Consider the following 24,894-nt stretch of genomic DNA (forward strand, 5'->3'; position numbering starts at 1 on the left):
TTTGAGGTACTTCATACTTCATGTGTATGGGTAACTTTCACTTCTTACCAACTTGATGAGCTAACATGATATCTTTCCTCTATATTTTAACAACATTACGTAGAAATCTGCATTTTATGTGATTGGGTGCCCTCCACAGTTTCTGAGTGCAACACCGAATACAAATCCCAGGTCTGTAACAGTTTGTCAGACGTGATGTAGGTGCTGACGGCAAACAAGACTCATTACGTCATCACAATGTCATGTATGTAACTCTGTGATCCTACCCTCTCACTGAAGTCACACAGTGCAGAAACAAGTGACAACACAAAGCGCAGCCCACAGCTACACATTCCACCACTGTTTGTCTGGTTGATCATCCTCATTGATACGCAGCGAGTCACACAAACACACCCTCTTCCTCTGATTCACCCAGCCATGATTCACCAGGTTCCTGAGAGTCAAACCCCTCTTCAGCATGTGTTATATCCTATCTGCCATGGAAGTCAGCTTAGCCTCATGCCAAGCCTCAAACTCATTTTTCTCCACAGCTGCAAATCTCCACCTTCTTCTTCTTCTTCTTCTTTTCTTCTCCCTTTCTCCCAGACATCTCCTGTTCTTCACTGCCATTCCCACTCCTGTTCCCTGCTAATTGTCCTCTTCCTCAAGCTGTCAGGAGGCATTATAGCCTTATGTTCTCACAACGGCAAAATACAGCAGGAGACCATTTCCCCCTCTCCGCCCTGTGAAAACTATCAAAGAGGGGGCGCAGGCCGTGAGTGGCAGAGCGTGCTGTGGAGGAAATGGGGATTTATGTAGCAGTGAGGAGACGGCCTCTAATGTTATAACTTCCTGTCAGTCCTCATACTGCAGCGTCACTACAGAGCCGAACCGAATGCACACACACACACACAACTCACAACTTATAAGTAAGAACGAGGCTGAAGGATCGAAAAAAAGAAACAAGGTTTATTGCGAGAAGGCAACAAAAGAGGGAGAGCTGGAAATTCAGAAAGACGGTTTATGTTTTCTAGGCAGTGAAGGATTTTAAACTGTTATCCATCACCTCTCCTGTCTGTTGTCGGAGGAATAAAGGGTTGAGTCACACACACACACACACACACACACACACACACACAGAGGCCTGTATTTGTGTGTGTGCTGCTATGGGTGGAGCTGAAACATGAAACACTGGTCTTCTCTGCTCCTAATTACAGAGCAGTGTGTGTGTGTTTGGGTGTGTGTGTGTGTGTGAGAGAGAGAGAGGTAGAGAAGTGGGTTGTGATCTGGTCTGTTTATATCGGGCTAAAAATACGTGTTTAAATCATGTCTCAACACCCACACAGACCCCAACAAAACAAGGGTATTTTTGCCTCTGTGTTATCTAAGATGTCTGTTCGTGTGTGTGTGTGTGTGTGTGTGTGTGTGTGTGTGTGTGTGTGTGTGTGTGTGTGTGTGTATGTGTGAGACAGAGAGAGAGGGGGAGCAAGAGAGGGAATTTTTGCCAGGTCATGCAGAGAGCTTCATCTGTTGCTGTAACAGAGCGCTTTTATCTCCTCGCAGACTCATAACACACAAAAAAATCATTCCATCAGACCGAGGCAGGGCTGCAGCGAACGATTATGTTCTTGATCAGTCAATCGCTTTGTCAGTAAAACAAAGCAGCAACTGGAAATACATTGGATAGTGAAAATCTGGAGGAGCATCGGCCATATTTCAAGGTGAAACAACCTATTTGATAACCAGTTAGCAGCAGTTAGACGACAGCGAACGTTAGCATTCAACCACTTTCTGGGTAACAGTGCATTGATAGTGTTACGCGACACAATGCGAAAGGCGTAGATGAATTCTGAACATCGTCGACACATTTAAAGCAGTGAAATGACAACCATCTTTCAGATTCTCGACATTTATACGACTTGGGAACTCGAACACTTGCAGTACGAAATCAAAGCTGGTCAGAGGAAAGATGGCCGCCATATGAATATGGTCTATTGACAGTCACAAGTAGGCAAGTGCGCTACTAAAAATATGCCTTAAACGTGAAATTGACAATGAAAAATGTATGAATCGCTGGTAAAAATGTCTGTCCCGTCTATATTTCCTGGTTTAAAGATGCAGCATGTAAGAACTGGCCACCTGTCGAACCTGTTGGTTGAAAAATAAAATGTTATGGAACAGCTCATTGATTAATGGACTAACCCTGTCCTCCTAAAACTGTGGATTAATCATCTAATTGTTTCAGCTCAAACCAAAGTCAGTTCTCTTTCCCATTTTCATGATTTTTCTTGTTTGCTCTCCACAGTTTTTATCTGTAGTCAAGACAACAAGAAGCACGTCTCGTCCGTCTCAGCTGCTTATTATTCACTGCGACTCACAGCTCCTGCTTCTTAATGACTTTATCGCTGCACACGTTTAATTGGTGGTCATCTACTCATTTACTCAGCTGGCCTACAGATTCATTGGTGCATTTGAACATGTGAAACAAATATTAATACAGCCCGGTGGTCACAGCACGCTCAGTCTTCCCACCACCAACTGTAGACAGTCCTCATTAGAACAACCTCTGGTGGATGATCATGAGACTGAGCCCACACACACACACACACACTCACACACATACACACACATGCACTCCCTGGCCTTCCACATCAGTTCCTCCCTGTCAGAGCGAGCTCATTACTGCCAGAATCTGGCCCTCACACTGAGCCAACCTGCTTTGCTATGCAGTGTTTTTACACTGGCACAAAATGTCAGCTCGCTAAAAGCATCTGTGCTCCCCCTCTCCCCGCTGCGAAGGAGAGCGAGGCGGACTAACAGAAAGAGAGGGGAAGGAGGAGGAAGATGGAGAAAAGTGGTGAAAGGAAAGCAAATGTAGCTACACTGAAAGGCCAGCGAGAGAGAGAGGAAGGAGGGGGTAGATGGCAAAGAGGCTGAAAAGAGAGAGGGCAAGCTGTTTGTCAGAGAAAGGGAGGAGGCGGCGCAGCATGGCTGAGAATCCTGTTTTTTCCATGAGCTGTACGGAGTGTTACGGGGCATTATTTACCACCTACAGTATCATTTCCAGCTCACTCGAGCAGAGTGAACCACCACGTTATTCACTCTGTCATCAGCGACTTATGATTAGGTGTTTCTTATTTCTGTTTGCATCTATAAATATGCCAACACGGCAGAGTTAAATACACAGAGCCCCACATGAGTGGTGTTTTGATGTGCGGGAAAACGAGAATGAGACGAGCTGAGCTGCAACACTTCACCTCACAGCGAGAGTGACACACATAACGGCAATTTCTCCGGCTCTGTGCAGGCATAAATTACATACCGCTGTTGAAGTTTGCCACTAGGATCAGCATACAGCTGATGTTTTTAGCAGAAAGGCACTTGTCTTTTAGTTCTTAGAGTAACGCCACCCAGACGTACATCTCATTATGTGGCCGGTGTGTGGGAGGCTGAACTGCAGTCTGCCTGTTGTCTCCTCCTGTCTCCAGTTAATAATCTTCGTTCTGGATCTTCTTTGTGCTGATTTAGGCCGCTTACATAATCACGGTTATTGAGTTTGTTTTGCCGTCGCCATTTAACGTGGTTAATACTCGTTATGATTTGAAGAATCGGGAGCTGCATGCTTCACAGTCTGGTTTGTGTCAGATATTGTTTCCTCGTGCAGATAAAGAGGTGGTGTCTCCGTCTCCACCTGTGCTGTGACTCATTGCAAAAGCATGTGAAGGTCAGCAGGGAGGGGGGTCTTCAGGGTGACTGCTGCCATGGTGATGGAGGAGAGAAAGAGGGTTCGCCGGGGCTCAGAGATGTCGAACATCAAAGTTTGTTTTTGCTCCGGTGTATGCGTGCACTTGCCTCAGTGTGGATCCGAAAGAGAAATCAGCGAAACGCCTTTGATTTAATGCATCTGAAGCTGTAAAGATCTTGATACTGGAGCTGGAACATGACATCATTGACTCACATCTACAGGGTGTTGGCTTCTGTTTGATGTCGTTCACCCGTTAAGCCTGCAGACCCACTGAAATGGTTGAGCTGTAGCTTCACCTCGCTGCTCATCACGTGGAGTTTTGATGAATCTGACTGAAATGGAAGGAAATCTGTCCGTCTCACACTTGGCGGTCGTATTGCTGACGACCTGAGATGAAATTTAAGAGGTTCAGAGTCTCAGATCAGCAGATATGCACGTGATTGTGCTGTGAAGTCCCAACAAATGTCCACAACAAGTCACCGGTAATTATCCAGCAGAGGGTAGAAAGTATACACCGGAGCAAATATACAACAACAGCCCTGTTGGCTGATGTATTAGCTAACCTTACATATCCAGCAGAAACACAACAACATGAGATTAAATTGGAGAAAAGATCCGATGACTTGCCATATGCTTGACTCTCTTCGCCAGCCGCTTTTTAATCTCTCTGCCATTAATCGCTCAGCTTCACTGTTTCCCCCCTACTTACTGTACGCCTATAAACTCAGCGTAAGCTTAACAGTGCTTTTACGAGGCCCCGTCGGTAGCTTTCACTGGAAGAAAAACAAGTTTATCGCAGGTCAATGTCATGCACAGATAATTATATCCAAGGTTAGTGTGACAGGATGGGCACCGTTCCAGTCCGCCCCAGCTTGGTATCACGCAGAAGGCCAGACCAGAGCCGGTGATGTGCGGGCTCGAGCAGAGAGATCAGAGCAGGGAGCTCATCGATCCACTTCCAGGTCATTAAACCCAAGAGTGGTCTTATCGGGGGGAAAAGCAGCGTCACCCAATGGAGATCAATACCGGATAGAGAGATCTGGCCTGAGAGGAGGGATGAGATAACAGGAGGTGTTTGCAGCCCGCTACCTTTCCAAAAAAAAGACACAAATGAAAGCTTGAGCAGATGTATGATTTAATTGCATCAGGATGTCACATTCCCCACATTCTGGTGCAAAGCTGTTCCACTGCTTTAATGGGAGTTTTACAGTGGAGGGACATAAAACGTAGTGCCTCGTTCTGGATGAAACAGAGCGTGCTGTGAAAGGGTTAGGGTGTATTTGTGCCAAAATAATTAGCTGATCAAACAATTAGTCAAAAAGTAGAAATTGAAGTTTTAAAACACGATGAATGGTTTGAATGTGGAGCAAAAATGCCCCCCAAAATGTAGAATCCAATTTCTAGATGTAATGGCATGGTGCTTATTGTAACTAGGCCCGAAACTGCCAAAATAAAGAAAAGAAATAAATTGATTAATAACCCAATTTCATATTCGGTGCACACTGATGTCGATCAACAAATGGGTGAAAAGTTGACCCCATAACATGAAAATGCTCCCCTCATTTCCATACTGAAGCACAAATGCATACAGAAAATAAAATAAAATAAAACAGACATAACTGTGGGATCAAAAGGGAAAAAAATATAGAAAAATATTTCATTATTCACATTTAAAAGTGAATAAAAAGATAAATAAAATTAAAAATGTAATGGGAAAGTAAATAAATACAGAGGAAAATCAAAAGAGGAATACACGTTTGTCTATTTTTTATTATAATAAAAATTAATTGCATATTAATTAAATTTTTTGAGTCATTTATTTATGTCATTATTTTTTTATTTTGCCAGTCTCCATACGAAAGATGGAATTTTGACATTTTGGACTGTTCCTGACATTTCTTAGACGTTGCAGCATTTTTTATACGTCACTCTTTCTGAGTTTTCTTCTGTTCTTTTCCCGCTTAAAAGAGTTTTTCATTATTCAAACCAGTTGTCTGAGAATAGAGGTTGTTTAATGCTGAACAAAGAATAAAGTCCAGTGAGGAGAATTTGCTATTTGTAATTTTGGGCCGTATAAAATACATTTTGAATTGACTTGAATGATTAAATAATTGATTGCAAAATAATACTTATTCAAAAGTCTCAAGAAGCAGGACACATGTTTACATCTCGCTGAGATCAAACATTATGGACAAACCGGAAAACAAAGGGATGGATGTATAACAGTATATGGATAGAGGTCAGGAGGGAGTGATGGAGAAGGGAGAGATTATGTGAGTAGGTCGGCCCGTGTGTGGATTATAGACCGGCCATCTGCCGCTATGAGATTATAATCCTACAAAGAGACAAACAGAGAACGAGGGGAAGATGTACGTGCCATGCTATGCCCACACATCGTGAATACTTTTACAGGGAGTGACCCGTCTAGATTGTGAGTTAAATCAGATCAAACAATAAGCAGAAGATTTCACATCTGACCATGGATAAATGCCAGCTCTGGGTAGCTGACATTTTTGGATACTTGGCGCTGAAAACACATCATTGGGTTTGTTTTAGTTTGAGTTTTAAAGTATTGCAGTAAAGCAGCACAGAAATGGATTAATAATAATAAAGGTTAAGTAAGAAAGTCACTCCTCTGCCCTTCTCTCTTCCTCTCTGTCTGGCTCTCTGTCTTGGCAAGACTCCATCTGAATGACATCCCGACCCTGACCCACACCAACCTCACCCTCCCTCCGTCCTCCACCATCCCCTCTCCCCGCTGGCCGGCTCTGCACACACTCAGCCCAACAGCTCCTCCCCCTCTCAGTCCGAACCAGACAGAGAAAGGCGACCGGGAGTGTACTCTCTGCTTTTCACTGCTCCCCTCCCTCTTTTTCACTCTCTCTCTCTCTCTCTCTCGTTCTCACACCCCTCCTCCAGTCCTCTCGCTCCCCTCCCTCTTTCGGCTTTGGGGAAGCAGCGATCAGATCCTGCCCTTCTCTCTCTCAGTCAACAGAAAACAATCCGAAAAACAGGGATAGAAAAGCAGAAGGCGAAGACTTAGCTGACTGACAGGGAGGAGAATTGATTCTTTAGTTTGGATCGAGGACTGGGTGGGATCCCTGCTCCACCTCCTTTCCTCTCCTCTCCGCTGGAATACCGCTGCAGGGCTGGGAATCTTGTCCCAGTCCCGCTCCTTTTCCCCTCAGCTCAGCCAGCTCCGCTCTAGGATGCTGTGAGGATGGTCCACCAGGAAAACTGTTCTTACCAGGTAGTTCTCAGAGTGGCACGACACATTCATTCAATTTCTTTGCCATTTAACAAACTGGTGTTGATTTTGTTGTTCTCAGTCTCTCAGATTTTCCTGTTTTAGCTCCTCGGATCAGTTTATCGCAAATCCTTGTATGTCACGTCGAAAGTAGGACATTGTTGCACATGTGTGTCACTGCAGAGACCTGTGTGGGAGTATTCATCTGTGTTCTGTGCTTACGTGATTGTGTTGTGAATCTGATGGCTGGCTGGTTGCTAAGAGAGCACTTGACTCAAGGGAATAATGTCCCACCCTCCCCTCCACCTCCTCCTCATCCAGCCTCATCTATCCATGCCAAGGAAGCTGAGGTGTGCATGCAACTGCAAGTTTACGCTGTCAGGAATTAACTGTGTGTGTGTGTGTGCAAATGTGTTCAGCAGAAGTGGATGCATGTAAGTCGGTGTACGGTGCAGACAAGATAAAGAGAATTTAAATGTGAATGGCTGCTTGGAGGGTTGTGTGTTTTGTGTGTGTGTGTGTGTGTGTGTGTGTGTGTGTGTGTGTGTGTGTGTGTGTGTGTGTGATTGTGATTGTGATTGTGGTGCGACATGTGACAGCAGTGTCCCACTTTGTCTAACGAGGAATCGGGAGGAATGAAGGGGTCGTGATTAGAGGAAATGCGAGCACATCACAGCCGTGCATCTGCTTTTCTATAACCAGCCCCGCTTGGGAAGAAAGTCTGCAATGCAGTGGAGATAGAGAGTGGGAACGAGCGGAGAGGTAGATGAAAGGCAGAAGAGATGAGCTGAATATGCCAGGGGAGGCATCGAGGGGGGAAAGAGATGGAGCGTCTTTGATGGGGAGAAGCAGGCAAACGCTGCAGAGGAAGTGATGAGAAGGAAACATGAGGGTCCTAGAGAAATGGATTGGCCTTGTGGGTGCAGTTAAAGTGTTTTATCAACATGAGACTGGAGAGTCCAAGTCCTCCAACACTCCCTTTGGAAGCATTTTTGGTGTATGTACTGTATGGGGATGACTAATGTAGCCCTACAGTTTCAGCTTAGTTGAAGGCCTTCAAGCTGCGAGCGCTCACCTCTGTGGCATTGTCAACAATCATAAGAGCTAAACTCTTGTCAGTTTCATACACATCCTCCAAAGCTTGAGATTAGCCTTAGTAAACTGCCCTCAGGTCTCTGGTTTAGCAAAAACCACAAAAAGACTCGCACAAAAACATTTGCATTAATCGCGCTTCAAGTTCCACATATTTGTATTTGCCTGTCAGGAGGGCAGATTTGCACCTCCGTGGTTGAGGGACCAGTTGTGTAACGGGATAAGGATTTCCTGCCATGCTTTCGTGGCAGATAAAAGCTGGATGGAGCGGCAGAGAGATGCGAGGAACGAGCTAGCAGATAACCAGAGGAAAGTGACGCCAAAGGGGCTGGAGACAGCAGATGAAAGGAGGAGATGAAACAGGAACAGGAGAAGTATTGACAGCGCGGGCTGTGCACAATGAAGGCAGAGATGGGCGGAAAGAGAGAGATGACAACGGCTTTCTGATGTGACGCGATAGGGAGACGTCGGTTGAATATAGAGAATGACAATGCACGGAGACAGAAAGTTTATTGGGAAAGGAAAAGCAGAAGAGAGATGGAGAGAATTAGAGAAAGCGGTAAGCGGAACAGAGGGTCCAGGCTCTGATAACAGCGAATCTCTAGAGGCCCCCTCAATTAGACCGGTAACCTGGCAACCAGCAGGCAGACAGCGCCCCTCACACACATTCACACGCACACACACACACACATCCAGGAATGGAAAGAAGCAAAGTGTAATGGGGGAAAGAGCAGAGGAAGAGAGGAGGAACAGGAGGTTTAATGAGGGCATGAGATGGACGAGGAGTAAACAGATAACGTGGAAAAAGATGGAGGTCAGCAGGGTGTTGTCCCTGTCTCTCAGTCGTCTCCTGGGACAGTCTGTGTCTCGGGGCGATCTCTGTTTTGGTTATCAGCATCGTTTGGTTTCCTCCCCTTTAATTAAGCTGCGGTCCTTTCTGTCAAAGAAGCATGAAAGGCATCTTGTCTATCCCAATAATGTTTGAGGCGGGCTTCCTCCCACTTAATGTCAGAAAGCATTAGCCAATTAAGTCCAAGGCTGACCCCGGGAGAACCGATAAAGCGACCATTTTGACCAAAAGCATCTATTGATTTCAGCTGCGTCAATTTTGCAAACGAGGCCAAAAAGAGGAGCGAAAAAATGTTCATCTCATCATTAAATCATCTGCCGCAGCCATCCTCTTCATCTCGCTGCTCTTCATTTTGTTAAGTGCTTAAGTGAGCTAAAAGCACGCCGTTCCTCCGTGTGTTTACTAGCGGCCGAGGTCTCAATATGTCATCCTGTTTTCACATTCTCTTATGAATCCATAATCTCGCTGTGCCGTATCGCCCGCCATGCTGCAGCACCGGCAGGTTGAAGGGTGACGGTGAGATTTATCAGCTTGGCCGCAGTGTTGTCATCATCGGGCCGCAGGAACGCTGTCACCTCGCCAAGGCCCCAGGACCTCTGGTTGCATGTCGAATCACACCACACGCTGCAGTACTCTTGTGCATGTGTGTGAGGATTTATGTGTGTTCAGGTCATGCATATGTATCCACGAGCTCGTGCAGTTTTTCATGCTTGACTGGAGAGCGGTGAGGGAGTGCTCAGTGTAACAGTATATGAGGTGTGGCCCGATGAATTATAAATGAGGACTAGCGGTACAGTAGATGCCACTGATGGATCGTGCAAGAATGACAGAATTGATCAATAAGGCTGGACGATGAAGCAAATGTATGGAATTACCGACATAATAAATGAGTCGGGTATGCCAGGAAGTAATTATAGCATGTAGCTCCCCCTGAAACCACTAATTGTCATGTTTACACTTCTGTTTATGTACAAATAAACAAACAGATTGCACCATAGCGAGGGCACGTTTTTTCACTTTGGACAGAGCCAAGCTGTCTGTTTCTCGATCTCGAGTCACAATGCAAAGCTAATTATTTTCATTGTCGTTCTTGGTTAATCAGTCAGCTGTTTGGTCTATAAATGTCAGAAAATGGTGAAAAATGTCTATCAGCGTTTCTCAAAGCACAAGAAGACGTCCTCCAGTGTTTATTTTTGTCCACAAACCAGAGCATATTCACATTTAAGAAGCTGGAATCGACGACCAATCGATCAATCATTGCAGCTCTAATTTCCTTTTCCTTTAAATGCTCTTACTGGAATTAATCAGGACAGAGCCGACACAAGAAAGGAAATATAATGAACTAATATAATCACCCGTTCATCCATTATCTATACTCGCTTATCCTTTGGAGGGCGGCGGGGGGTTGGAGCCGCTCCCAGCTGGCATTGATTGAGGGGTGGGGTACACACCGGAGAGGTCGCCAGTTTATCTACTAAAGAGCAACTGATATATTAAAAGAGTAATACTTGTTACATCCAGTGTTAGCAGTGTAAATGGGAGAGCTTTTCATGTCATAGACTTTAGGTTATGTCGTCCAAGAAAGGAACATTTGAGGGGGAAAAAAGCATGTCTTGCCCTCGTACATACAGCTTGATGTATGTAGACTTTAGGTCCCCCAGCGAGCCTCCTTTTCCTCCAACACGAGCTCCTCATATCATACAATTTGCCAAAACTGCCCTCTCCCTCAAAGCCTGGCCTCTGTGTGAGTTAGCGGACTTCCCGATGGGCCGCCCCGCGCTCCTTTCGCAGCCCAATTTGTTTGGAACACAGAGCATCGCCATGGAGAAATTCTCACCACGTCGCCATGGCAGCAGCCCCCGTTCTTTTCCTCCTGCTTTCCAAAATAAGACGAGACCCGAGTCTGCAGCATTCCTCTCGTATGTGTCAGTACATGTGATCCGGAGTTATGATAACACAGACATTAAAGGAGCAGTGTGTGTAGCAGATACAGAAACTTAGAAACAATTTAGGAAACTAGCACAGATTCCGTCTTTATACTGAAGAAGGGGACGTAAGGGTTGTAAATAAGGCTGATTGTAAAACAAACCGACGCATTGTTCATGAATTCATGTGTGTTAAAATCTAGTAGACTTTAAAAAAGCGTTAAGAACACTTTCTGGCTGTATCTAAGGGTTTTTCTCAATAGATATGTTTCAAATCTCCCTAATGTTCGAGTATTTTTCCGAATATGACAATATTCAAACCTCGATACATGGCTTGTTAACATAATCCATTTGGATAATCTAAATTAGGCCTTATTCCGATTGTAGCATTTTCTGTTTAAGACATGATATGCCCATATTAGTCAGGATTTTAGGAGCATTATTGGAATATTCATTGTCATTAGCCGTGTAAACAACTTAATAGGAATATTGTCTCCTACAGAAAAAGGGAGAGCAGGTATGCACTTGTTTAAAAAAAGAGGGTAAGGAAAAAAATGTAGAGAAATATATGTGCGACATCTAAAGTGGTCAGCTTTAATAATCAGCCAAAAGACTGTAGTAATACGTGTAAATGTTCAAAGACGTTACATTTGAAAGATAAACAAGATATGACCAACACTTGTGATCTCTTTGTTTATCTGATTATGTCTCATGCAGTTGTGTTTCTTTATTATATTTTGATGTTCTGGGTAGAGTAAGGGTATTTAGTATGAAGGTATAATGATATAATGATTTAGTCTTTGAAAAGCAGCCCAAAGCAAAATACTGTGTTTAAAACCTTCATATCACCTCAATGGAGATATTCACAGGCTATTTCAAGTCTGGCCACAGTGTACAGGACATGCCATGTATAGACTGGGGATAATGATTGTGAATAAATAGATGGAGATATTATTTTTTGGCCAGAGTGCCCGCCCCTAGCTGAACTAAAAAAGAGCGAGTGCATCACGAGAGTAGGTATCAGACATATGCATGCTCGCACACTCACACACACACACACACAGACAGACACACACACACGCTCACAGCGCCATTGGCCTTGGATCCCAGGCTTACAGGAGGTGCCAGGAACCCTCTCTCCCACAGTCACCCTCTGTTCACTTGGAACAATAAGCCATTCTGTGTGTGTGTGTGTGTGTGTGTGTCTCTCTCTCTCTCGTTTGCCCGCTCTCTCAGCTGACCCCACAGTCAAGCGTCACTGTTATTAACCTGTGTGTGTCTCACAGATGTAGCTAGGACCGTCCCCAGTCTGTGACCTTGAACTGAGATTGAAATCATGCTTTTGTGCACATTTGCCAGTGTTACCCGTGAGTGTTTGTACGTCCCCGTTGCCAGCTTTCTCGTGCATAAGTAACGCAGGTACGCCCTCCCTCTCGGCCTCCTATATCCCATTTGAATCAGCAGCACTGACTTCACCTTCGCTATGAAGTCAGCCTCAGTAATGAAGCAGAGAAGCATCGGGGCAGCCCCACCCTTCAGCCCCAAACAGGCCACTCTCGCTCACAACTACCAGCAGTTTTATTGGCCTGTGTGTGTGTGCGTGTGTGCCGTCTGTATTGTCGCCCAGCAGCATCAGTCCAGTGTGGGTGGATTCAGGAGACAGCCAGACAATTCACTGTGCTCTACCCATAATCCTCAGGGATCAACGCTGAATCAACCCCACTTCCTATTTTTTCATTTAACCCTTCTGTGTTTGTGTGCGCGCACATGTGTGTCTGCGTGTGCGCGTCCGCTCAAATGCTCTTTTGATGTTATCATGCAAATGCATTATTTTCCCCACAGTCTTCATCTGTGATTCTTCCCTCTCGTGTTTTTCTCGTCGTCTCTCTCAGCAGAGTAACAGATGAATGTGACTCATGTTCATCAGTATCAGTTGGCGTTCTCTTCTCTCTCCTCTCATCTCTGTATACCCCTTTGTCCTTGGCTGGCTATTTTACTTCTCATCTGATACCTCTGTCTTCCCGTAAGATCTCTGACTATTTAGTGTGATTCATCCTGTGAATCAGTCTGCAGGTGGAGGTTTGATGCTTCGAAGAGAGACTTTTAACTTTTAACAAGATTTAGCTCTGCAAAAGGTTTGGTTTCTCGTGTAAGGCTTATGATAGTGCTATTGTTTCAGTCTGGTAAAGTTATATTTCCAGTAGGGCTGCAACAAACCATTACTTTCATTATCCATTAATCTGCTGACTATTAATCGTTAGGGTTAGAAAAATGCTGATCACAGTTTCCCAGAGCCCAAATTAACATCGTCGAATTGCTTAATTTGTCCGACCAACAGTCTAAAACCAAAGACTTTTTATTACTGATCATAAAAGACAAAAAAAACACAGAAAAGTCTCACATTTTACCAGCAAATGTTTGACATTTTTGCCCTTTTTTCTATTTACTTGACAGATATAGTGTATTTTTTATTCCAGCCCTGCAGCAAGTCATATGTGTTTGTGACTGACTAAATGGAGCCTCTAACTGGGGATAACCAGGGAACAATCTGCAATGCTAGCTGCTAAAAATGCTAAAACTAATTCTTTTTTAATTTTAAGAAAACAAAACAAACTTTTGAAAAGCATCAGAGCCAGACAAAATGCAATTTTGTCTTGACACAAACTGACTGCATGAGAATTACCTCAATAAAAGTCTAAAATGAGCAAAATTAGGCTTTAAATTAGGGGGGAAAAAACTCATCAGAGAATAATTAAAGACTATTAAAGAAAATTAAAGATCTGGCTCTCTGTATAAAATAATGGACTGAGGTTCTGATTAAGGCCAAACATGCATTCTCGCTAATGGCCAGCAGGGGGCTTCTCCACTCGTTGCGACATGAAGTCTGATTGTATATAAGCTTATGAGAAAATGTCCCTACTTCTCTCTTGATTTATTACCTCAGTAAACAGTTTCCTAATGAGTTTATGGTCTCAATTGCTAGTTTCGAGTCTTCTTCAATACAACATGCTGTTCATTTGGTAAATTATGGTCCCATTCAGAATAAAACAGATGATAAAACAGGGCGTAGGGCGCAGCTACATTGTCATTAACAAGCTGCTACCATCAGTCAAGAAAGAAGCGATTTATGTACTCCAGCTCCACTTTCTAGTCCAAATATGGTTATTTAAGGGCTGAAAAAACAAGATGGCGACATCCATAATGCCAAACTTGGCGCTTTAAAACTGTAGTCCACGAACCAATGAGTGATGCAATGAAGGGTTTACACTTGGTGCTACCGAGACATGTGCAAAAAGTACTGAGGTATTATAAGAAGCCCACTGCTAATATGATGCTAAAATGATCCGTTTTACTTCTTCTTTTACTTCTTTAACTTCTTAAATATGAGGATTTGCTGCTTTTCTCTGTTTTATATCCTCTTTAATTGATTTATTTTTTGGGTTTGGACTGCTAGTCAGACAAAAAAAAGCTATTTGAAGATATCACTGTTTGGCTCTGGGAAATATTGACAGTTACTTTTCACCCATTTCACAGACAATTAAGCAGTTAAACAAAAAATAATCAACTGGTTATTCACCAAACTAGAAAAAAATCACTAATGTGCATTCGATTCAATCATTACACAGTAATGGTTCGTATGAATTATGAGTTTATTTCCACTTCAACACGATAATGGTTTTCCACATTCATGTCATGCCTACAATTTCTCTGTAACCACTTGATGGCTTGTGTGTTGGTGTGAAGTCATGGTACCCTGCAGTGTGATTCTGAGGCCGTATGTGGACATAATTTTCTGTCTGGGCGGGTGATGACAAATATATGAGTCACGGGTCGATAGCGTCTCACTAAGATGAGATCATTACACACCGTGGAGAGCTCAGATTGAAAATGTAAGTCACTGATACAAAGCAGAAGCAATCTCTGTGTACGTGAGCGAGCGAGCAAGCGAGCGAGCGAGTGACTTTGTGCGAGCATGTGTGTTTGTGTGCCAGACTAATGGTCCATTGTGCTCTGTCAGGGTTTATTTAGCTGGCCGGGGCTGTGGGGCTGCTGGCTTTGGAGTCCAGACGGGGCTCTATTTTTACCTTTAGCAGGAAAAGAGGGCACACTACCTCCTCTGTTACATAAACACACACACTCTCACATTCATTTCGCCTCAAATATGTAGGCTAATGTAGATTTTAAGTGAATCTCCTCCAGAAACATACGCAATCGTAAGCCGTTTCAGATAAGGGGGCTAGGAAGCTGAAAAAGAAAAAATCAGAGTCCTGAGTGCAACAGGGAGAGTAAATATAGACGGTGAGAGACAGTGTCCACACACACATGGTCACACACAACATTGCCATAAACACACACCCACTGTGGCTATCCCATGGTTGAGGTGTCTCTTTCCAAACTGGTTGCGAGCAGCTGCTGTCCTCACGTCAGGGCGTGAAAACGGAAAAAAACACCAGTGTGAGTTTCTCCCTCTCCCTCGGTTTTGCTCTCTCTGGCTGTGAGAGGCCGCCCTGACCAGAGGGTGGAAGGTAGGGAGGGTCTAAAGGGGCCTTACCTCTGACCATTGTGCTTTCGTGGTCCTGTGGGAGAGGCAGAGCCACAGAGGAAACCTATAGGAGAGAGAGTGGAGCATTCAGAAGAGGGAAACAGTGTCACAACATGTAAGAGAAAGACCAGGAGAAGCCACCGGTAGAGGAGGAGTTTTTTTTCTCATGTCACATCATGGCGGGCGTGAGTTGGCCGGGAATATGATGAGCACTGACTGGACTCAGGCAGGAGTCGGTCTGGACTAACCTACTGAGTGGAGAGTGGAGTGGAAAAGACAGGAAGACCAGGAGGGAGGGAAGGATGAGGGAGGCGTTGGATAATACAGATGGATGTGGTGGAGTGAATGATGTCATCAGGCAGACATCCAGCCTCTACCTCAGTGATGACTACAAGGAGGTAAAGGGCCATGCCGTGTTTGCGTGTGTCTTGTTCCATGCTTGTAAGTCATTTTTAATCACTGAAACTAATGCATCCCGAGGGCTACTGGAAAAATCTGTGTGGTGAGAGATGTAATACATGTACATGTGACTACGTTGATGGTTTGCTCCTCTTGGTGCCTGCCAAGAATGGAAACACACACACATCCAGCTGCTTTTGCTTTGTTTTGTTAAAGAAATAGTTTTTGGAAATACATTTATTGAGAAGATCGATCCCACTCTCATGTCTGTAAGCTAAATATGAAGCTACAACAAGCAGCTGGTTAGCCTAGCTTAGCACTGAAACAGCTAGCTTGGCTGTGTCTAGAGATAGCGACATTTTGAAAAAAAAAAGATTATTATGTTAAATCTAGTTTGTTTAACCCATACAGATGTGTAGAAATGACAAGTTGTGTTGGGTTATGTGGTGCACTATTTCGTGGCGGGGTGCAGTGACTAGAAACCGTCAGGAAGTCACTGCTCCCAGCCAAGAAACAGTCCAGGTCGTAACCCACCTCGACTCTGAAAAATTTCATTTTTACACTTTTTAGGGTGTTTCCCCTTGATTCCAGTCTTTATGCTAAGCTACGCTCACTGCCTCGGAAACACATAAACATGACAGTGCTGTCAATCTTCTCATCTAACCCTCAAGAAAACCAAATAAGCACATCTCTCCATGTTCCTTTAATAGGGTTTTGCGTGTTGTGTGTGATACCGCCCAAAGACTGAGGCTGACGTAATGCCTGAAGTTTGGGTATTAAAGTGCTTAGATATTTGGGGCAAAGCTATGACATAATGGCATGAGCAACCAGGCTTTTATCCTTAAATCTGCCGCATTCTTTGGCAGAAAAAACAGATTCCTCCACTGAATCTTTCCCAACAAATCCACAGTCTGCCCTTCTCGCAGAGCGAGCTCAAATGTCACTCGGAGACCCATTGTCCTGTCTAAGCCCACTTCATGCTCCCCATCTCTCCTCCCTCCCTTTGTCATTCCCCCCCTTGTCTTTTTCTTTTCTTTTATCCCACCGTAACCCTCCCCCACTTCTTTTACCAGGACACACACACACACTCATATGCAGCCCCTATACCTCTTGCTGAGTTGTTCTCCTCCAATCTGAGTGACAGGAGCAGCCTTGCACTGACCTGAGGGTGAACTGTATGAGGGGTCAGAGGTCGGGTTTCTTATCTGGGATGGAATGCTGCACCGCCAGGACAGAAAGGGCTCCGATAGCACGGATAAGGAAGACGCTCTTGACACACATATACGTCTTTAGCCTCCACAGGATGTAGACTTTAAGTGTGCATACTTGAAGGATTAGTTAGTTATTTTGGGGATATCTGTTTCTTCGCTTCCTTGCTGAGAGTTACACGAGAAGACTGATTTCACTCTCATGCCTGTACGGTAAATAAGACATTATCTCAGCTTCACATACAGATCGAAAGCGGGGAAAACAACCTGCCTGGCCTCGTCTGCCGCCACCTTCCTCGTGTCTTGTTGTCACAGTGAGGTCAGTGAGTCACCTCCAGAAAATCACTGCAACCAGCCAAGAAATAATGTGCACCTAATACCCCAGGAAACCACTAATTGTTGTTTTTACATCTCCATTTTGAACAGATTAGACAAATAAGATATCACATGTCCTACATTATATTCTGTTACATCTCTATACATTCAAGTTGAGTCTGCTGCTATTAATTACACCACTCTCATTTTACCTGTAATGTTGTCTTCAAATGCTCCTGTATAGTTTCTATCTTGTTTTCTTTTCTTATTTGAGTTTTTTTTATACCTGTTATGATGATTTATTTTACTTTCTATACCTAACAGTACTTACTTCTGTCAATGAGCTTCTGCAGCAACTAAAATTCACCATTGGGGATCGATAAAAGTTTAATTTATCTTAACTACTTGAGGAGGCAGATGACTCGACAGAACAGCTGTGTTTTGACGTGAATGCAGGCTGAATGTTAGCAATAACACCTTTAAGAGGTGCAAGTAAGCTGATGTGTTACCATGTATTTCCCAAAGTGTCTGAATATTTCTTTAAACACATTGACTTCAGATTATATTTTCAGAGAAATGTATCAGCAGAGGCAGTTTTAGTCTAATCTGAGTATTCGAGAACATCTGTGAGGCTAAAGGCCCAGTCAAAACACACACATACACACACGGAGAAGACACAGTGACCTTGTATTTGTTTGTGGAGCTGTGAGCTCAGCAGCAGCTCACTGTCAGGCCTGGAATACACATCAGAGTGAAGCCGTCTCGCTTCTTCCAAACACACATGTCATGCTTTTCACCGCTACTCACAAGACCTGGTGTGTTTTCATGCGTGTCTGTGAGAGTGTGTGTGTGTCTGTGAACAGTGGGTTCCTGTCTCCAACCGGGGGGAGAGAGAGGTATCGGCCGGTGAAAAGCCTCCATTGTGCATAAAAAGGGGAGAGCACTTAGTGAGGAATGGAAGAAAAGACAGGAAGATTTTTTTATCTTTTTTTCAAATTAAGACACAGTAAAGAGGCTAAAAAGGACAGAAGACTGTAGGCATGCCGACACACACACATTCATACACATCTCAGATCTTAACCACTAAACAATTTCTGACCACGAGAGCCAGCAATATGAGGGAGGGAGAAGGAGGAAGCTCTTTGTTAGCACAGATAATTAAATTCATCTCCCTCCTCTAATATAGATTTTCAAGGAAGATTTGAGGGCTCAAAACAAGCACCCTGTCGTTCCAAGGCCGAGGCTAAATCACCCTCTGGGCCTGCAGATTGAATGGTTGCAGTGCAGGGTGGAGGGAGAAAATGTCTTTGTCAATGAGGGTTTCTCAGCAGAGGAAATTGCTCGGTGAATTTGAGGAAAAACACAAATTAGCCCAATTGTGTGCCTCCCAATCTAATTTGGACGGTGACGACTGTGGCGCTCAAGGCCAGGAAATAAGGGAGGTGGTTAGGACTGTCACTCAATCTCTGTTGCGCTCTCCCACACGCTTCTTAAAAAATGTTAATGTAATGGATCCAGCAATTTTCCATGTCATCATCATGCGGAAACGGGCGTGTGGATAATTTGCCATCCCAGGATTGTAGAGGACTTATGAGAAGCTGGAGTGGGAGAACTGCATAAAGGGTTACGATAACGTCTTATTCATGAGGGTGCGAGTGAGGGAGCCAATCAGAAGAGCAGAGAGTTGTTTTTTTCGTTTTTCCAGCCTCTGATCTGAAAGGTTTGCATTTCATTCACCCAGAACTACATTTGAAAAGTCACACCTGGGAAAAAAGGAGCAAAGAGCAAACAGGAACTGTGAACATGACAGGATTTGAGTGCTTCCTGCTTTCAGAGAGAATCAGAAAGATCATTTACTTTACTTCCAATTAAGGAAGTGTGTTTTGAGACATCACTCAAAATAATGAAAAGGTAGAAGATGAGCTTTAGGTGTTTTTGTAGAAAAGGAAGGAGAAGCAGCGGCGTGTATTTACTGCCCGTTTCGCGCCTCCACCTCTCAGTGGCGTTTCCCACACCTCTGTAAATGCTTTATGGGGCACACATGACGACTCTTTTTAACACACGCGGCCCACACACACAACAACAACAAGCCGTATAACAGATGTTTACACAAAGACAGGAAGTTGTGTTTTCAGGCAGGTGTGGGATGTGATAAACCTTTGACGAGTGTTGCTTCCAGAGGTTTTTTCCTCACTTATGAGAATTTAATGTGCTACAGTTGGATTCACATGTGACAAGTGCGTCCTGATTACAGCTGCAGACGGTTGTTGTTGCTGAGTTTGTAAGAGTGTAATTTTGATGAGGCGTTAAGTTGATTCATTGACTAGATGATCGACGGAAAATTACCTGGTAACTATTTTGATTAGGGCTGCGCATCTGGATTTTTTGTCATCGATTAATCTGACGATCTGACGGCAGTTGTCAACCAATTTTTGATAATAATTTTGTTATTTCTCAAGTACGAAAACGTCTTCACTGTTTTCTATAATTGTAAACTAAATATCTTGAGATTTTGGATGTTTGCTGAATGAAACATTTTGGGTGAAAATGTGTTAAATATAAATCAAATAAAGGCTCCTAGCACCAAATGGGCACGTATGAATTCACAGAGTTATTAATCAAAAACCTAAAGACCAAACACTGAATACTTAAACGACTACTTTTTCAATAAATGTCATCAGTGGCCTTGGTACTGAAGTGTCTCTGTGTGTCCGTATTTATGTAACTCACACATATCTAAAGATAGTCTCGCTTTAGTTTGTCCTTGAGGGCTGATGAGCTTACCAGTGGCTGTGTATGAGATGTTTTTCATTTGAAATCCTCGCAGCAGCATATGCTCTGTGTTCTGCCCCATATATTTAAACAGCCTTCAACTCTGATCACTGGACGTAAACGCAAAATGTTAGTAAAAACTGTCTCTCACTGTTTATGGCCCAGTTTAAACTGATTTTATGACAGCAGTTTTTTGTTTTTTTTATTCGGCTACTGTTGAGTAGGGTTTGGACAAAATATTGATACAGCAGTATGTCATATTGTTTTATCTTGCAGGCGATTATTAGTACACTGGCACCAAATATTGATATTTTTATGAAAACGCACAGGCACTGAACAGATTCCCCTGACAATCTGACTTACCAGAGTCCCTACTTCATGACTCCTTTTGGTGTAAACGTCTGTAGACTTTTTACACAGATTAAGAGACATTTAGTGAGCCATGGTTGTATCTTTTGACTTCAGGACCTCTCTGCTTTCTGCCAGTTCAGCCTTTTGCAAGTTGATGGTTATTTTACATGTGAATGATGGCACACATGGACCAGGACAAACTGCAGTCACCTCTTAATACATAGTTTCATCTCAGTTGATGTCAAATATCCTTCCTGCATCTGTTTCATATTAAAAGCCATCTAGCCATTCAGTGGACAGGAACCATTTATTTCTTAACAAGGCTTTTATTGTGAAACATTATCAGGAACATTGAACTTGCAAGGTTCATATGCATCTACCTGAATGGTTGTTTCACTCAGCTGAAGTCTTATTTTACTCGTTGTTTTGATGTTAAACTTTAGAGGAAGGCGAGCAAATTCACAGTTGTCCTGATGGACTGTACTGCTGCTACACTCATTCATGGGTTATCATTAAAGCTCCTCTTGGGAGCGGCTGAGTGTCGTGCGACATCTGGTGGTGAAATGCTTTATTACCGATCTTGTCCTCGGCCTTGAAAATGTTGGCCCAACCATGCATGACTTCTCTGTGATTTTCACCCTTGCTGTTCTTATTGTTGAGCAACAAGTTATTATCTCCTCCAGCAGAGTGTGTGTGTGGTCTTGCATTTGCAAACTGTTTTGAAACCGAGCTGTAAAGTTAGCGGTGATGCTGCAGCTATTTGATTACTCAGCATTCTTGATGCAAAATTTCCCTCTTGCCTCCCTGAATGTTTCCACCTGGACCTCACCTCGCCTCACGAGGGGCAGCCAACGGTTCACGGTGCTCGGTGAACCTGCCGCCTCTTGTTTTCATCTGTTTTGTGTAGGAACTTGACTGACAGTGTGTCAGCTGTGTTGTACTCAGACTCGTATGAGTGATGTACATGAATACATGGCTGCACTGAACCATACGGGCTGTCGTTGCACCTTTGAAGCAACAAACTGAAACTCTCAAGTGTGTTCATCTCGACACACCAGGCTATCTTTCAAACACACACACACACGCGAGCAGTGCCAGGTCGACCGCTGTATGTGCCAGTGTGTGTGCTGGCATTGCCAAGTGCGTCCTGCGGGCTCTTGTGTGGAGTGGGATTATGTTAATTTGTCCTTGGTGGAGGCACTCTCACCAACGCCTGCACACAATTGTCAAGAGGGACGGACAGAGAGGGAAGAAAAGGAGGGAGCCAAGGAGTTGAGAAAACGAGTGGGAGAGAGGTGAATCTGTGATAAGCAATTTGGAGAGGGACGAAGAGAAGGAGCAGCAGGGAGACGGCTCGCTGGAAGAAAAGGAGAGGCCTGAGGCTGATGGAGAGAAGAGGAGATGGAAGGAGATGAGTGGAATTGGGGATAATGAGGAAGAGAGAGCAAGACAAACGACTGGTGAGGCTGAATCAGGTGGGGAAAGACGGCATGGTGTGGAGTGTGAGGGGCAGAGATAGATGAGAAAGGTGGGAGATGTTAAGAGGGGCGATAATGGGAGATAGACAGATCCCAAAAGAAGGGGAAAGAGTTTACACTCGAGGGCAACACCGCTGTCCCTGTATGCTCATCCCCTTCACACTTTGATTCTTCTTTTGTTTTATTGTCATTTTCCCTTATTTTAATCGCGAAAGATACAAACTAGAAATGTAGAGAGGCAAACGAGGATCCAACCAGGGATGTTGCTGCTACATGGTACAGGATTTAAACATGAACAAGGCCATCAGACCTCAACGTAAAGTGTTCAAAGCGGCAGTTCCTACCCTTGGGGTCAGGGCCCTCCAAGGTGTCACAAGAAAGATGGAAGCCTCAAGTTAAAAAGCACAAATTTAATGAATATATTGTCGTGTTGTCAGAGAACACAAATAAGGAGGCAGTTCCTGCAGTAAAGCCTTATTATACCTCACAACATGTAAACCTGTCTTTTCTAATCTTTTCCGTTCCTCCTGTCCTTCAGGCCTGCTGATTTCTGTTGGACAGAAAGGCAGGAGCACTGCAGCGTTTAGGCCGACTCTCTGTGTGAGGCCGACTTCAAACTTTTTGCACAGAGGCTCTTAAGCACCATGAAAAGTCCTTCATCAGTCCCAAAAATCTGGGCTCTCATGCTTGTATGGCATGTGCAAAACCTGCTACAGAGAATGAAGCTCTGAGTCGCTCATTAGTTGTTTGCACCTCAGTTGGACGTGTTTACCTGCTATCGATGCAGACGAGACGTCCAATGGGGACTGCTGTGTGTGTTTGTGTGTGAGAGAGAGAGGGAGAGTGTGTGTGAAGTGCTGCCAAAGCTGAAGCTGCGCTGAGTTAGGAATTCAGGATTGGGATGAGGCCAAGTGAGAGCGACTCACGAATCGTGTGATGAAGGGATTCTTGCAGATTTAAACATGCATGAAACAGCTATTAGTGTTCCTCCCGTGGAGTTTACCATACATACACTTAATCCTGTGTAAGTCCCGCAGTGGAGGATCCGTTTCGTGTGTGGGTGCTGGTTGGTTGTTCTCTGAGACAACAGCACCACCTGCTTGTGAATACCGGTAACGGCAACTTGCAGTGATCCCTATACTTAGATGTTTTTTGACACTTTTTTCACTCGCTTCAGCTGACTCCACACTTTGTATCAGAGCTTGTTAGGATGACACTGAACCCCCGACTGCAAATTAAGATGAAGCTGCTGCTAATAATAAACTTGCAACTGTGATCTGAAGTGTCAGAAAGTGCCCGCGGTGGCTGCGCTTCTATTTCTGCATACGTGCGGGGGGGGATGGGTGTTCAGGTGAGGTGGCATGCCAGGAAACTATATATAACAATGAGCATCCACCCTGCTGAAGAGGAAGACAGCTGACCCCCACCAACCTGACCTCTGACCTCATTGTGAAAGTCTTCAAAGAGGTCATCAGACGGTAGTCTCATCTTGTTAATCTTCTGTTGCAGGCCCAAAAGAATGAGAGGGAGTCCATCAGGCAGAAGTTGGCCCTGGGCAGTTTCTTTGACGATGGGCCCGGCATCTACACCAGCTGCAGCAAGAGCGGCAAACCCAGCCTGTCCTCGCGGTAAGACCTTTGACCTCTGTCTTATTAATTCATTCTCTTCTTTCTAGTTTTCTGGTACTTTTGGGAACCTTGTAATTCTCTGAAAAGGGTGCACTGAAAGGTTAGTCTGTACAAAGATGAGAGCTGGGGTTTAAAGTCTAAAGGACATGAATTTTCAGCAATGTATGAGTGTTAGAAAAATCCCAAAAGGGTTTAAATTTGAAAGTGTAGGTTTACTGTCATGGCTACCGGTAAAGAAAGGACTATCAGGGAGGAAGAGAATGACAGGAAGCAGAGAGGATTTGTGCAGTCAGCCCATGTGGCTCTCACTTCCCAAAAGACACACACACACACACTGCTACCACCTCCTACACTGTACCTTACTGGAACTAGATGTTCTTATAAACACTTGCTCTTTGTATTCCTGTGATCTGTGTCACGTGGATTTCTCAATATTGCTGCAACAGATCAATGACTGGTTGTGATGCCTAATGTCTCATTGATGGTGTCAGGGAAATGGTAAAATGGCGGTTCTGTGTGACTACACAGCGTGATGCCCTGTTTTGGGGTGACAGTCATAAACACACTGGACCGGAGCCAAGCGGATTTTTTGAGGCCAGAAAGTGAAAACTGAAGACTGTGATAACAATTCATCGTCCAATAATCTTGTAACAATTTCTGTAAGGATCCCTTGAAATTTTTTTAGAAGAAGAAGCAAAAGTACCTAGAAAGTAACGTCTGCACACGACTCCAAGTCATATGATGTATTCAAAAAGACGTTTCATTTTACTATGCTCAGACTGTGCAATTCTGGGCCAATACCAATGTTTTGTTTTTTTGTTCTTGTTCTTATTTTTTTCATTGTTGTGATTTTTTATTCCCCCATTTATTGTGTGTGCAGGAGGACCTTATGATTTATAATGACTAATTTAAGATTCTTTGACAGTTTTTCAATAAAAAAGACATGTGTCCTACCAGTGATGCAGTAAAATGTCAGGTTAAAGTGATTCCAGTATGTTTTAGTGCAGTTTTAACTTTTATTTTAATGACTAAGGGATATTTTGATGATTATCAGGATAATATTATGAATCACAAGGACAGGACAATTTTGTACGTTGGAGTGCACGTGGTACTTTTTAATTGATGCTGTTTTCTGAATGGTCTCACGCCTACGTGGTAGGCGTCTAGTTTCACCTCGTCAATTTCCAGAGAAAACCAGATACAGTACAGTATGTACTGTACTGAGAAATTTAATTGGTAAAAGATAAACCTTTTACAGACCCACATGTGGTCACACTCTCTCTTTCTAAACATCTTCAACTGTATTTTTGAGATGACTGTACTGCACTTCCTTGATACTTATCAGCTTGCATATTTCCCCAG

General features: G+C 43.9%; 1 protein-coding gene across 6 annotated transcripts in view; it reads left to right on the forward strand.

Annotated features, from left to right (window-relative positions):
• schip1 (schwannomin interacting protein 1) overlaps positions 1-24,894 on the forward strand; it is a 226,305-nt gene that overhangs the window by 188,865 nt on the left and 12,546 nt on the right. For 4 of the 6 annotated variants that reach the window (XM_084352167.1, XM_084352168.1, XM_084352170.1 and 1 more), the window contains one exon: positions 23,414-23,532. In XM_084352167.1, coding sequence (XP_084208293.1) covers positions 23,414-23,532 — 119 coding nt within the window. Of the gene's footprint in view, positions 1-6,583; positions 6,975-15,546; positions 15,780-23,413; positions 23,533-24,894 lie in introns of those variants that run through there. The other 2 variants (XM_084352172.1, XM_084352171.1) reach the window with 2 other exon arrangements.

This window comes from Pagrus pagrus (assembly GCF_965226575.1).
Source record: "Pagrus pagrus genome assembly, chromosome: 4".
NCBI lineage: Eukaryota > Metazoa > Chordata > Actinopteri > Spariformes > Sparidae > Pagrus > Pagrus pagrus.